Source organism: Vanellus vanellus, assembly GCF_965231255.1.
Source record: "Vanellus vanellus genome assembly, chromosome: 1".
In the NCBI taxonomy this organism is placed as follows: Eukaryota; Metazoa; Chordata; class Aves; order Charadriiformes; family Charadriidae; genus Vanellus; species Vanellus vanellus.
In genome coordinates, this window is record NC_138905.1 from 16788463 (window position 1) to 16803116 (window position 14654).

Sequence of the window (14654 nt, forward strand, 5' to 3'; positions counted from 1 at the left end):
CACTTGTTAGATATGTTGGCTGAACATGACTCAACTAATAATCCTTCCACAAGCTTTGTGTTTTGAATTTATTTTCTTCCTTCTGCTTTTCTTTTTTTTTTAACTAATGATGAGCTATACCATTCTCAAAGTGTTAGAAAATAAGAGACTTGCTTACAGATTTCTTTCTAGAGCAAGATTTACTTGTATGACCTTTGGAAATTTTTGCTGGTTTAAGGAATAAATTAAGGAAGACAGGCCTGCATGAACATTGTCCCAGGATAGCCATCCTCTTTGCATTACCTTTTTGGTGTTCTTTTCCCCATTCTCCAGTTTGCTGCCCTGTCGTATGGCTCATGTTTTTCTTTGTTAAATGTACAAATGCCTCTAAAAGTCTTTTTCCATTTTCATCCAAAATGCATTTGGACTTGACAAATACATTTGGTTCATTGCCCTGAAACAAGGTTTCCATTAATGGTTGTGCTCTCTTTCCTACTCTATTAGCAATCTTATTTCATAGCATGCTTTATAAAAACTTCCAGGTGAGAGACTGCTGAATTGTCTGTGTGAAAGCATGTATCCTGGGGTATGAAGAGAGGAGCTAGAGAAGAGATTAGCAAATCTACTTAATCTCCTGACTGATGTCAAGGTGTGAACCTGTTTATGAGTACAGCCTACCTCAGTATTCAGTCTGAGGGCTAGTTTCTGGAGGTGTTTGATTATAACCAGTGATGTGAAACCTGTGATAGCTGCAATAGTGTACAGGTGACACCAGCGGCATTTAGAGTCTTTTATGGAAGTGAAAAAAATCTCAGTGGAATGCAAATGGAAAAAGGTCAGATTTAATAAGCAGAACAAAATTATGCATTGTTGCACTTCTCGTTATTCTTCTTAGTGTTTTATTGAAGGAATATAAAAATGTGAAGTATATAGTCCAGAACTCCCGATGAAGGTTGGTGGTGTGCTTGTCTTCCACAGACTTTTCTCCACTTTTCAGCTGGAGTAAATCGTGGTATCTGTGGGTATTGTCACAGGTTTCAGTGCTGACCCCTGGAGGCATAACTCTCTGGCCAGTGTAATTCACTGTTGAGTAAAGAACTAGCCTTAATGCTGTATATGGTAACACCCTCCCCCTCGGGCATCTAAAATGCTGTTTTCATTTACACCCTAACATTGCAACTGGCTAAAGATTTAAGAGCAGACTCTCTAAAAGATCTGGTGTAAATTGCTGCACTGGTGAAATGAACTTTTTTCATTGTTTCTGCTAATAGTCAGAAATTCTCAGAAGTAAAACAGGCATCTCCTTACACAAGAGGCATATTCCTTGGTCACCTGTGTCTTTGTATACATATTACTGACCAAATTAAGCATTTTTCATTGGCTGGTTTTGGTGGTGTTTGTTTTTTTTAATATGTCTGTAAAACAATTAGCACGATGTCAGTCTAATTTTTGCCATCAGCAGTACACATTTGTTCTCTGTCCTTTTGCTTTCTCTTTCTGTTCATTCTTTTTTCTTCACCGAAGGGACTATCAGTTTCCAAACTACTGTAATGTTTCATGGTTTTTATTTAGTCTGACTTGGTGTCTTTGGGACCAGTGGCTATAGGGTGAGCGATGGCAGAATAGTCAACAGATCTTAAAGATTTCCTGGAATTGAAAGAGGGGGTCCTGTTTTCTAAAATACTTGCAGAACATGAGTCTTGCTGCTTAACTTCTGGTGATAAAGAATACGAGGGCAGGAGGGTTTGATTTGTAAATTACAGCTTAAGTAGCTGTAACTGAGTCTTCTCATAGCATGTTTTTGTAGACATTTATTTATTTATTTATTTGCTTATTTCCAGGTACATGCTGGGCCTGTCAGCTGTTCCAGCAGTTATACAGTTTCTTGGGTTCCTGTTTCTTCCTGAAAGTCCTCGCTGGCTCATTCAGAAAGGCCAGACTCAGAGAGCACGGAGAATTCTGTCTCAAATGCGTGGCAACCAGGCAATTGATGAGGAGTATGACAGTATCAAAAACAACATAGAAGAAGAAGAAAAAGAAGTTGGAGCAGGTATGCTGAATGCTTGTTGGCCTCTCTGCCTATCAATCAGTAGATAAAAGTCAGAAGAAATGTTGAAACCGTAGCCTGTGGGAGCTTGATGTTTTTCTTGTCTATTTTGCTATTGTTTGAAATATTTCATATACTGGTAGCTTCAAAAATGAACAGATGTTTCTATGATCCTAGAGTTTTAAATTAGGTTCTGATTTCTTCAGTGAGGAAAAAGTAAAGTTGTGTAAGACTCCAAGTTTATACCACCTACGTGTATGTGAGAATTTCACTCAAAAAATTACTCAGTTTAAGAATGCACATCTTGAGAGTGGAAATAAATAAAATAAAGTTTGGTTTCTTTCATCAGTGGAAAAGGCCAAAAAGACACTCGGGAGGTCAGAAGGCGTTTTATGTGCCTGAATTATCCAGAGGCTGTATCCTGGCTGACCATATGCTAGACGTGCAGCCTTTGGAAAGATTTACAAAACTAGGCATGTCATACAGAGATTCTTTTTCAGTAAAGGCAGCTTCTGAAAGTCCTTTTGGTCTGCCCTCAAGAGAATAAGGCATCTAACTGAAATCCTTTTTTTACCCTTTTGTACCCTTATGCCATAATTTCTCAAAACTTTATGTATGTACTTAAGTGTATACTTATAAAGCAAGGTTACCATTCCATTGGCTTTCTGTCCTCTACATATTTTTTCTTTGCTTTGTGCTGAAAGTGTTAACCTGGGAATCTCAGATAAGGCTCTTAAGTAAGACTCTTCTTAATTCTTGCTTCCTTGAACATTAATAGGAAAATACTGTAACTTCTCATGAGCTGGTGGAAAGAAAAATGCAAGTTATTTTACATCTGTGTAAATTGAAATTCAGCACCTTATAATACCTCATCTCATTGCCTTATTGAGTTCAGCTTTGAGCCTTACAATAAATAATTAAGTATCTTGAAAAAGTTATTTGACACATATTAGTGAAGGGATTTTCAAAATATTCATCACTGGTGTGAAGCAGGCTGGACTTTTTTTCTCCCGTTATGTTTTTGAGGCTTTGGATATTTTTTTCCAGTTCTTTGGGGGGTGGGGGATGGGAAACTAAGTTAATTGAAGCTGATTTGATAAAAAGCTGAAGTGGATATTCATAGAACAGCTTGGGTTTGAGAGTCCTGTGCCAAGGTTCTTGATCCTATTTCAGGATTGAAATTCTGTGGAAAGTGACTTCCTGTCTAGAATTAAAGTTTTTATGCTTTGTAGAAAGAAAAGGAACAGGTGTTTGACCCATCCAGTCCCTTAATTTTAGGCACTGGGCTATAGGTATGACCTTGTTTCTCTCTCTTAAACCTTTCCTCATGCTGCTATTTTACTATTTGTAAAACAAATGTGGTGGTGTAAGACTGCAATAGGACTGACTCCAGCTCAGTTGTTAAACCATTCCTCTCTACATTTGTAACTTGGACTGGCACGCTGATTACGAGGTTGGTTGCTTTCTGGGATGTGCAGGTCTCTTGGTTTTCCCCACACACTCCCCCGAAAACTTAGTCTGTTCCTGGAGTTCAGTTAAATCAAGCATATTCCTAGGAGAAAGCTTGGTTAAAGAGAATCAGTGTTTTCCACAGCTTAAGAGGTGTCACCAAAGAGGGGAGAGGGACTTTTTACAAGGGCATGTAGCGATAGGAAGAGGTAGACTTAAATTAGATGTTAGGAAGAAATTTTTCACTCAGAGGGTGGTGAGGCACTGGCACAGCGTGCCCAGAGAAGTTGTGGAGGCCCCATCCCTGGAGGTGTCCAAGGCCAGGCTGGATGGGGATTTGAGCAGCCTGGTCTAGTGGGAGGTGTCCCTGTCTATGGCAGGGGGGTTGGAACGAGATGATCTTCAAGGTCCCTTCCAACCTAAAGCATTCTATGATTCTATGGTATGCTGTCGCACTTGTTATAAAGTTTTAGCAAATAGGCATTAGATAGATAATGAAAAACGAGTGACCATTAAAACTTGGTTATAATTACACTTCATCCCAGTTAACCCAAAGAGTTTGTTGTTATATAAAGGTATGTTGTGTATCAGCATAAAGACATACATTATTTTTGTTACCTTTCTGTGACTTACAGGTGGTATTTACAAGTGGTGTTAAATTGTAATTACTTTCATTTCTTGAGGAGTTGTCTGAATCCTCAGTATTGAATTTGGCATACGTAGTGCAAAAGCAACTTACTGTTCATGGCTTCATTGCCAGGTGTTCAGGTATTGACAACTTTGCATTTCATTTTGCTATGTGTATTTTGATTGTGGGTGTTTTTTTTTTTTGTTTGATATATTGCTGTAGTAATTTTTGTATTAATTTCTCTTACTTGTGGCAGACAATGTTTTAAAAACCTAGTTAATAGCATTGACAAATGATGCTAGTATTTCCTAGCAGACATTGTGGACATCATTCCAGTTTTACAAAAAGCATTAATGACCCTAAACTGACAGTGTGTGTATGTGGCATTCAAGGAAAAATAACTTTGTAGATTGAAAATCATCCAGCTTACTTTTAGGTAAAAGTTCCTTTTCCTTTCCTGTCTTTTCCTTTCTTGAAAAAGAACAGCTGTTCTTTTTCATTAATTGATACATGAGTGTCTTTGCCAGTTTCTTAGGACATAATTTTATGAGTGAAAATAAACCTGTGTTTGACTCCTTCTCTGCAAGGGAGTAACAGAATGTAACTGTAGCATATTCTCCAGTCCCACACTAAAACCTGTAATTCCTTTTGTAACTGTTTCATCACCTATTCTTGTCATGGAAATAATGATTCACAGGGGAACTTCATCTGTGTTGTTTAAGCTACTTTCTTAAAAGTTTGATTTTAATGTCTGTCATGAAAGGAGAGAAGTTCATTGCGTTTTCAACATGGCCATCAAGCAGCTTCTGTCTAGAAAATAGTAAAAATGCCTTCAGCAACAAACTTCTGTTTCAGAAGTCTTTTGTACCAATGTGGCATACCTGTTAAACAAACGATTCACATTTCTTTATCCTTTCTAGTACATTCCACCAAACCACTGCTGCTTATACTGCTTAGCGGCTTATATTTTAGCATTTTCAGATGGGTATCAGGAAAAGGATGTATCTTTTTGACAAACACTTTCCTCATGACCGGTTATGCAAATGACATTTTTTTCTGGCAGTCATGAATACCGCTTTTGCGTGCTCCATTCTGTACTCCCAGTGTGACTTTTGGCGTTGTAACCTTGCATTTTCAGAAGTGAAGGAAAGGACATTGCATTCTGCAGTAACATTACAAGACAAGCTGAATCTTGGTCAAGTCCAGCTAATCATCATCTGTTAATGTCATCCCCTTCTCAGATGGTGGGACTGTAGCACAAAAGGGAGGTGGTGATAGAAAATCAAGGGTAGAAGGACTAATAAGGAAGATGTTAGAAAGAAGAGAGCTCCCCAAGAGTTGTGGAAAAAGTAGCTTATAGGTGCAAAGTGGCCTTCCCCTTCAAATACGCTGTGGATCCCGCAGATCCTGCAGCGCTTGACTCAAGCTCAGAAGCTTTAGGGGAGAGAAAAGGGGAGAGAATGGTCAGAAGGGGTTTGCAACTGACAAAGACATCGTTGGGAGAGCATTCTGGGGTGACTCTTCCTTGCAAAATATTCCCGACTTGCACTGCTGCTGAATTGTAATTTTTAGTACAGTTAAGGCAGAAGTTCTGTACTGCACGTTAGTTAAAAACAGGCGATCGAATCATAGCAGTGCAAGTAAACACTGGCACAGCAACTTAATACACAGGTATAAATGAAGTAGCTTGTGTTCTGAAGCAAATTAGAGGGTAGGATTTGTGATGCGAATTCTAGAGCAAGCACTTTGGAGTTAATTTAATGCAGTGGTTTTGTGTGTGACAATAAAGATACCTAGCAAGCCTTTTGTAAAAGTTTTACAGGCTGCCAGTGAAGTGGTCATTTCAAACTGGAAATAAATCATTATAGCATCCAACGGAGACATTTTAAACGGATCATAATTTCCTATCTGTTTGACAACATTCCAATGTTAAAAGCAAATAATTGAAAAGTATCAGTTTGTACTGTCTCTCTGGGCAAAAGCATCTGCAAACTGCATGGCTTTTCCTCACGCCCCTCTTGTAGCAATACTGAGCTGTGATGTGCCAGGATGCGTGGTATTTCACAGGAAATCAATAGTGATGAGTATAGTACTAACTTAGCATTTTGATGAAATGAACATAATTTGCATTAAGACTAGACATTTATTTTTCTGTAGATGAAGGATGTGTAACTATGGATCATAATTACACTAGGAGAGCAGTGTAATCTCCTATTTATCCCACATTTCCCTAACCTGTGAATTAGGATTGAGACTCTTGAACTTATCTGCTATGCCTGTGAACCTTTGCATTTTATTATGTGTTCTTATCCATGTATATGTGTCATGTGATCATCAAGATGTCTCTTTTGCATGTGTTATGCTTAGTAATTCTGGCTGTGTATAACAGTGGTGCATGGAACCATGCTGCTTCTGTGAAATTCATTGAGTGATTTAGAAAATTGATCATTACACTGTAATATTGTTTAACCTACCATTCTGTCTCTGTAGCAGAATGTTATGTAATGGGCACTGCTTCTAAATCAGACATTATCATTATCGTTATTTTTAATACATTTTTTTGTGATAGCCTAGCATTTTTTTTGTGAGACCAAGAAAAATGTATCCGTGCTGCTTGACTCACTTTACTTCTTTGCTGAACTTCCGATTGGATTGGTGAGTCAGTCTCCTTTTTAGGTTTTGTATTTATTTCCCTGTTGGAGATAAATGTGTTATGGTATAAAGGTAAAATCACCTCATTTCCATTAGGTTTCAGCTCATAACTTTACCCAATTAACTGTCAATAAAAATAGGATATTATCAGGCAGGAGATCTGGACCCTCAGTCCTTCCTGGTTCCAGTATATTTCTGTTTCTTGCACCTTTTCTTCTTAAGTAATATTTTAACTTGTTCGTATTCCTGGCTATGGCTTTGGAACCATTTGACATGCATCTTTCTAGGAAGATACTGGAAGTTTGCAGTGTTTTCATTCTTAATCATAATTCTCCCCTTACTTCTGGGAGTCCTTTTTATCCTCGGCCGTTGCCTGACATGCCTGGTGTTCAAAAAGTTACAGACATGCTAATTATTATTGGACATCAGCTGGAATCTTATTTAATGAAACTTGATATTACTGTGATGCTCTGGGAGGGCTGTGCAGAATTCTGAATCATTCCACTTCTGGACACTCAAGTCCTTATTTGAAGTTAATTCCTCTTTTATGATATTAAGTGGCCGTTGTTGCCTGTAACCATGAAATTAGTCTTTGGGGAAAAAGAAACAAAGAAGAAGAACATTGAAGAAAACCCCAAATCCAATATGGTTGGTCAGCCTGAAATTCTTGCTTGTGGCAGTACCACCTGCCAGGGTCAGTCCCAGGTGGGTTTTGTTTTGGATTTTGTGAGAAACATGGCCAATGCAAGAAGTACTTGAAAGGAATGTCTTAGTTTCATTCTTGTATTTTAGCCATTTGACATGTTGAATTATTTCTTTGTCTGTTCCCTTAAGAACAAAAATTCTTGCTGCGTATGTCTCCACTGGAATTTGTTTTGAGTTGGACCCATAAAGAAAGCACTCTGGATAATTTAAAATTCATGTAACGCAGGCAAATAAAACATGGAGACATTCATCTTGAGAAAGAGTACTAACTCAATTCAGTGTATGATCAGATAACAAGGAAAAGCCTTCTACAGAACTTGGCAAGGAATATTGAAAGTATGAATTACTGTATTAAACAACTGATAAAGAGAGAGAAGAAGATTTTTGGTTCTCCTTTTATCCTTGAAGTCTTTTGAAAGGCTGACTTATTCTTGCAAGTATGAGAAATATAGTGTATAAAGAACATAATTGTTTTTCTGCCTTTTACAGATCACAACTGCTATATTTTAAAAATAATAGTTTGATTCTGGTATCCTAGTTTGTGCGCCTAACCCTGAGTTTGGGAATGTCTGTATACTTTAGGAATCCTGGTGTGCGTGTTTACCCGCCAGGGCGTTTCGAGTCAGCCTTGCTTCAGTGGCTTATGACCAAAACCAATCCCTTAATCTTTCACCTTGGTTTTCAATGTGCTGACAAATCGGATGCTTATCTATTGCCTGTCTGAAGATCAAATTCTTTAGGGTAGACTGCTTCAGATGTATGTTTTGGAACAGACTCTTCTTTGCCTGAAGGCCAGACAGATTTGATGTATGGTAGTTCCATAATTCTTTGCAGGGAAAAAGCAAAAGTCTGTAAAACTTCACATAAGTATAGGGAAACACTGTGAGGCAGGAGGGTTTGGTTTGGTTTGGTCTCTTTCCCCACTTCAGATTCACCATGAAGTTTCTGGAAGTAAAATTAGCTTTCCATTGACAGTGTTATTAGCCTTATATTAGTTCACAGCTTGTGAACCCTTCAGAAAATTCAAGCTACAAGTCTGGAAAATAAAATAAAATTAAAAAGACTTCATCTCTTATCAGTTCAAAAATAAATTTGGGCATAATGATTTTGTTTTAAGCCAAATGACATTATTCACAAAATGAAGCTGAATTTGATGATGATCAGGTATTATTAACTGCTGCTCTTCATCTGAGGTTGTTTGTGGGACTACATGTCTGGAAACAGTATTGGATTCCACTCCAATACTAGTGCACCACTGAACATTCAGCTGCTCTCTATACTTTGTTTGGGAACAGGTATCTGTTTTGTGAAAACACATGTTTCAGAGTGGAAAAAATGATGGAAGAATAAGACTGGTGATTGATGTCCTTGCATGAGAGAATGTGGTTCTTCTAAAGAAAAAACTGACTGAAGGAGAGGCTGTGAATAAGGATACTGTGTTTTGTTGCAGTGGTGTCCAGGGGAATACGAATTTGTAACTTGTTCTTAAAAAACAAACAAATCCCTACACTCCCCACCCCTGCAAATTTAACTAGACTAGTTTATTTTTCTTTCTTCATGTGAACAGCCAAAATTACGCATTTTTGGCTAGTGATTCAGGTGTTATCATTCTCTCTGTTTCCTGTTTATTATCTGTTAGAGCTAGCTACAGTACTTCAAATTTATATTAAAAGAAAAAAATACTTTTCTATAACACATAGGGGTTTTTTTGTATTTAAACAAGCTAGTCCAACTGACTTGAACTAGATCAGTTTCTAGAAGCTATTGGCTTCTGGCCCAAATTTCCACGCCTTCTGGGCATGAACTTCAGTTCAGTTCTAGAAAGCGATAAGCTAGACACATTTCTTGGATTTTCTAGAAGTAGCGCTTAGCTGTATAACTTGGCCTGTTATTAAAAGTCTGCTATATAAAAGCATAAACTTTAAACATTGTTTGTAACTGTATACGTTTACAATAGTTCCTTCCCAATTAGTCTAAAGGAAAACCACAAAAATAGTGTGGCATGTGGTGAGATTTTAGGAAACATGGACTAAAGATTCCTGGAAGAAGTGAAACTTGAAGGGCTTGGGGGGAATATTCTTGGTCAACAAAAAGCAAAATGGATGTGTGTAACATGAGTAACAGTAAAGAACTGAAGCAAGCTGAAAAGACTAGAAATAGAGATGGAGGGAGGGGAAGAATAAAACAATAATAATAAAAAAAAAAAGACCCAAAGGAGGTGGTTCTTGTATTGTTCGGAGGCAAACCTATTCTGAAAAGTAATAAGACTTGTTCCTTACTCCGTACAGGAAAGGGAGAGGAAATAAGTGGTGGGAGACACCTACACCCTGTCCATAACAGGCATGGTTTGTTACACTGGGAAGGGATCCTGAGGAAGTGAGGCGGGCCTGAGCGAGAGATGCCTGTACTGGTAAAAGGTTGTCATAGGATTTTAATGCTGGTATAGGAATGAAAGGGCAGAATACATCTGCTTAAAGAAAAGCTACAACATTTAGCAGGGGGCTTGAGGCATCTGGCAGTGGGGCAGCCTTGCCAGCAGTGGTGGTGCCATCACCTCATCAAGACTGCAGCACGAGGATTTATTGCTGCCGTCATGCTCGCCGGGCTCCTGCCTCTTTGGTCTGAAGGGACCAAATCAGGGCTCCAAGCCTTGGAGTCAGTGTGCTGGAGAGCAGGAGAGGTTTGAGGTGGGATGCCTGGAGCGCAATAGCTTGGTTGTGTTAGAAATGGGAAATATAATTTTGTATTTCCTACGTGCGCTTGTGCAAGAGATGGGCATACACTGCCTTCACGGCAGAATTTGCTCTTTGGGCCTTTGTTTTTTTCTAACGGGGTTACACTGATGTACTCGTTTCTCATCTGAAATTACAGATCTACTTTTATTTATGTATATCATTCTTAAGAAGTAATAAAATTGTGGTGCCTCTAGAGCTGCTAATGGGATTCAAGAGCTCAGTTAATTAAAAAAAAAAAAAAAAAAAAGGCCTGGTTCTTCATCGTTTCCCTGCTGGATGCAGCATCTGCACTGAATACACAATTCTAAGCCGAATGCTCCCACTTGAGCTGCCTGTTTACATGCAGCAGGGATTCAGACAAAATAGACAGTGTGGTGTGAAAATGTTAATGGGCATAGGGGGGAAATTTTTTTTAGACTGCTGAGGAATAATTATAACACTTCACTAAGCTTAGTAATATGATTCATTATTTAGCTCTTAAAGCAGGTTCTGTGGCAAAAGTTGGAGATAATCTTGCAGCTTCCTTGCTCTCTGACCTTGTGAAGATGAGTGGAAACTCTAAAATGGATTTAAGGTTTTTAATAAAAATATTTCTATGTAAATGCCACAGACAAGTAGCTGAGTAAACTTTACCTATTGATCCCATTTTAGCTTTTTCAGCATAATCTTTAAAATTAAAAAAGGTTTTGTGGTTGACTTTTTTTTTTTTTTTTTTTTTAAATTCATATTGCTTTGCAGTGTTGTAAGAACCATGTCAGTGCGGACCTGACTCTTGCTCTGGTGCCTCCTCGGTGACAGGCTTTGCACAAGGGCAGAACTTGATCCGCCCATCAGATGTTAAGGATTCTTCAACAGCAGTAGTTTTTCTTTGGCTCTGTAGTCAGGTGAATACAGTGTTTATACAGCCTGTTCAAACTGAACTACTTTGTTAATAGGAAGAAACCATTAGGGAGGGAAAAGAGTTTTAGGCGGTGTTTGCACTTATTTCTTTTATATAAGGCCATATTCTGCTCCTGCAATCTATTCAGGCTTTATTTTTTTTGGAGGCCTTCACCAAGGTGTTGTCTGCCTGATTTTTCTCCAATGCTCATCTTTTTCTCTTGCTTTATAAAATAACAGCATTGAGTTTTTTTGATCTATTCTGTTTTCAAGACACTATTCTTCTAGCAAAGCCAAAGGGTTTGTTTCAGAATAAGCAGCTATCCTTGCATGCCTCTTGATAGTTAAGCCAAAGTATTAATGCAGTGAGCATTTCAGTTAACTCCTGTCAACCAATGTGAAGTCTATCACAATTGGCATGCTGCCATGTGTGGATTGTGCTTTGTTTGACTGAAGATGGATTTGGGGGGTGGTGGTGGGAAGAGTACTTTAATGAAGTTTGCTGCTGAGCATGTTGCTGCTATGACTCCCAAACTATCCATTTCAAGTGCTCCCTTACACAAATATTCTTGAGCTTTCCCTATGCTGAAAAAGCAAGTTGTTGGGATTTCTTCCTTTAGAAAATAAATGAAAAATACTGTAATCTATGATTACTGTAGTACTTCCATGTTGACTATTTGACATGAATATATATTTAGATCTAGTGCTTTTATCTAGGAGATAAACAGGTTCTTTCTTCACGTTAATTCTGTTTGACTGTAATTTTTACAAGTGGTGAACTGGTTCAGAATTGTATTTCATTCATAATTCTTTGCTCAGCAAAAAGTTAGAAAGTTAGAATTCTGCTTTCCTTTTTGTTGTTGGTTTGGTTTTTTTTAATGGTATCCCCTAAGCCATAGTGGTGCTCGATAACTGTGTAGTAGTGTGCTAGTCTTGCTATAGACCCAAATCCCTAGGAAAGAGCTTCCTCCTTGTGTTATTTCACTCCAGAATAGAAGGGTGGGCATCACCTTTTTTTTCCATTTATCATCTGAATGATTATGTCTGTGTGATGTTTCTGTATGTGAAGAACTTTCTAGGAAGTTTACTATACTATTTTTTATTCTAAAATATTACTGTTCTCCTGCAAAACATCCATGTAGATTAGAGTGGTTTTATATGGTTGAACCATGTGTATGTGTGTGTGAGAGATAACTAATGCTGCATGAATAATTCACAACGAATAAATTACCTAATTAATTTAGACTTTCTTTCTGCTTGTCAGTTGTCTGTGGAGAAACTGCAGTTTCCTTAGACATATTTGTTTCGGAAGTGTTAAAGTGCTTTGGATTTTTTCTATGTGAAGCTGTAACAAATGCATTGCAAACTTGAAATATTTAGTATACATTCTTTGGAAATTTTGGCTTTCACAAATATTAAACTGTATTTCAATGATGTTCTAGAAATATCTGTACAAATAAAGCTCCGAATACCTCTATTAATAAAATAAAAAATAATAAAAGAAAAATTTAAAAGAATCAGTAAGACTGCTCCCTCTCCACCCCTGTTTTCAGGTTTCCCTTTGGCTAAAAAAAAACAACCAACCCAACCATCCCCCCGAACAAACAAAGAAAAAAACCCACCAACAACAATTCCTTCACCAAAAACTGTTTGTCATTTTTTAGCGTTTTTTTCCCCAGGAAACCACTATTCTGTTAAATGTCTTTTTCCTATGAGGAAAGGATCACTCTGCTGTTCTAGTAGTGGTCAATTTGTATACGGCTTTTTTTCTGTGAACGTTCAGAGGTACATATTGCATTTATACATAATGGTGATTTTGAACTTTTTTTTTTTTTCTGATTCTGCATATTGAATATTTCTGTTTCTGTTGAATAAGAAATAATGTTTCCAAAACCAGTATAGTTCAGTGTCTATGGATATTCACATATTTACCAAAAGTCATATGGAAAATGTCGTTACATAGTCAAAATTATCTTACAATGCAGCCATGGTGTTTTATGAATGAAGAAATAATTTTTTTCTCCAATATTGTGAGTTACATTTAGAATTATTTTGTAACTAAAGGTTATGAGGGCTTGAAAAATTTTTTCCTTTTCCCTGCCATATTTAGTGAGCATCCAGTTCTCCCCTTAAAGAGCTGACCGTATTCAGGCCAATATTTAGTGTCGGCAAACCTAGCACATTGTTATTTTTCCCCTCTTCGGTTGCAAGGAGCTTGGAGAATTGCTAAGAAACTGCCGAGAGTTCAAGTTGCTGTATTGCTTGTAACTGCTTAAATATGCTTAATTTAACATGCTGCTTGTTTATTCTGTCCTTTTACAGTGAAATGACAGTTTTTATCGTAGGTTACAAAACAAACATCTTTGCTGTAACACACGATAGCCTTGCTCTGCCAGCTTGTCTGCAGTGGTGGGCAGGGGCTGGTGGAAGCCCACTGGCATTTATGGGGTGTCTGTGTGCCCAAACTTGTGCAAATTGGGGCTGTGAGGACTTCCAGGCAGTTCTTTGCCTTATAGAACAGTATTTTAGGGCAGAAAGAGTGTAGATCTTTCTTTTGGTACTAAAACTGCGTGAATATATTTGTTTTTTTATCAGCACTGAACATCTTTAATTTTTATGTGCATTCTCCTTGGTGTCAGTGGCTATAAAGAGAACAAAAATACCATTTTCTTCAGGGTATTTTGACCTGTTTGCCATCACTTATTGAACATGGAAAGGTTTAATTACAAATATTTAATGAAATGGTGCATGACTGCTCAAAACATTAAATTACTATTGAAGCAAAAATCAACTGAAAGTATACTGGAAATTGGATTTAAGAGCATAAATAATTTTAAAGTCTTTCTGTCCTTTTGTGAGTATATAGAGTAGATTGCGTTAGTTTATTTTCATTTAAATATAAATGTTGTATAAATATCTTATATAACACAAAACTCATGGAATTTTCATTGTAGCTGAGGTGGATGTAGCTCACTTAGGAGAGTGCAAGTATGGATATATAAATGAATAAATTATATCTTCTGTAGTGTATGATATAGAAAGTAGGTGATTGGCTCTCAGCCAGGAGATTTCCTTTTTAGTTAAAGCAAACATACGTTTCTATGGCAATAAAAGCAAATTTAAAATGTAGGTGGTTCTTACTGTTGCTAGTCTAAAATAAAGGTGGCAGTTGCAGAATAGTTCATTTTATAGCCAAAGGAAAACAAGATTTTTATTAAAGAAAAATGCATCTATATTGCCCCATACCTAATTTAAAAATTTTTGAATTGTAAGATCTTTCTGATAGTTATTTTCCCCCTCCTTTTAATTTCTCCTTCTTGCTTTTCACTCTTTGTAGCAAAAATCCACGTCTGCATATAAATGCTATACAAATCTATTGTTGTTATCAAGTAGATTTAAACTTTAATGGTGATTTGTATTACCTTTGCATCTTTCATGTTTGGTTGGAACTTTAAATTTTTAATGTTTTTTTTAGGTGATGATTATTTGTAGTAGTACTCAGAGACAAGAGGCATGAGAGTCTTATAACAGAAGATTAATTAAAAAGTGGTATTTACCAAAGAACACCAGATTAGGTAGG

The 14654-nt window shown here is 37.3% G+C and overlaps 1 protein-coding gene across 1 annotated transcript in view; it reads left to right on the plus strand.

Annotated features, from left to right (window-relative positions):
* SLC2A13 (solute carrier family 2 member 13) overlaps positions 1-14654 on the plus strand; it is a gene marked incomplete at both ends in the record, with an annotated part of 163664 nt that overhangs the window by 32992 nt on the left and 116018 nt on the right. Inside the window, one exon of the mRNA XM_082494963.1 lies at positions 1821-2029. Coding sequence (XP_082351089.1) covers positions 1821-2029 — 209 coding nt within the window. The remainder of the gene's footprint in view (positions 1-1820; positions 2030-14654) is intronic.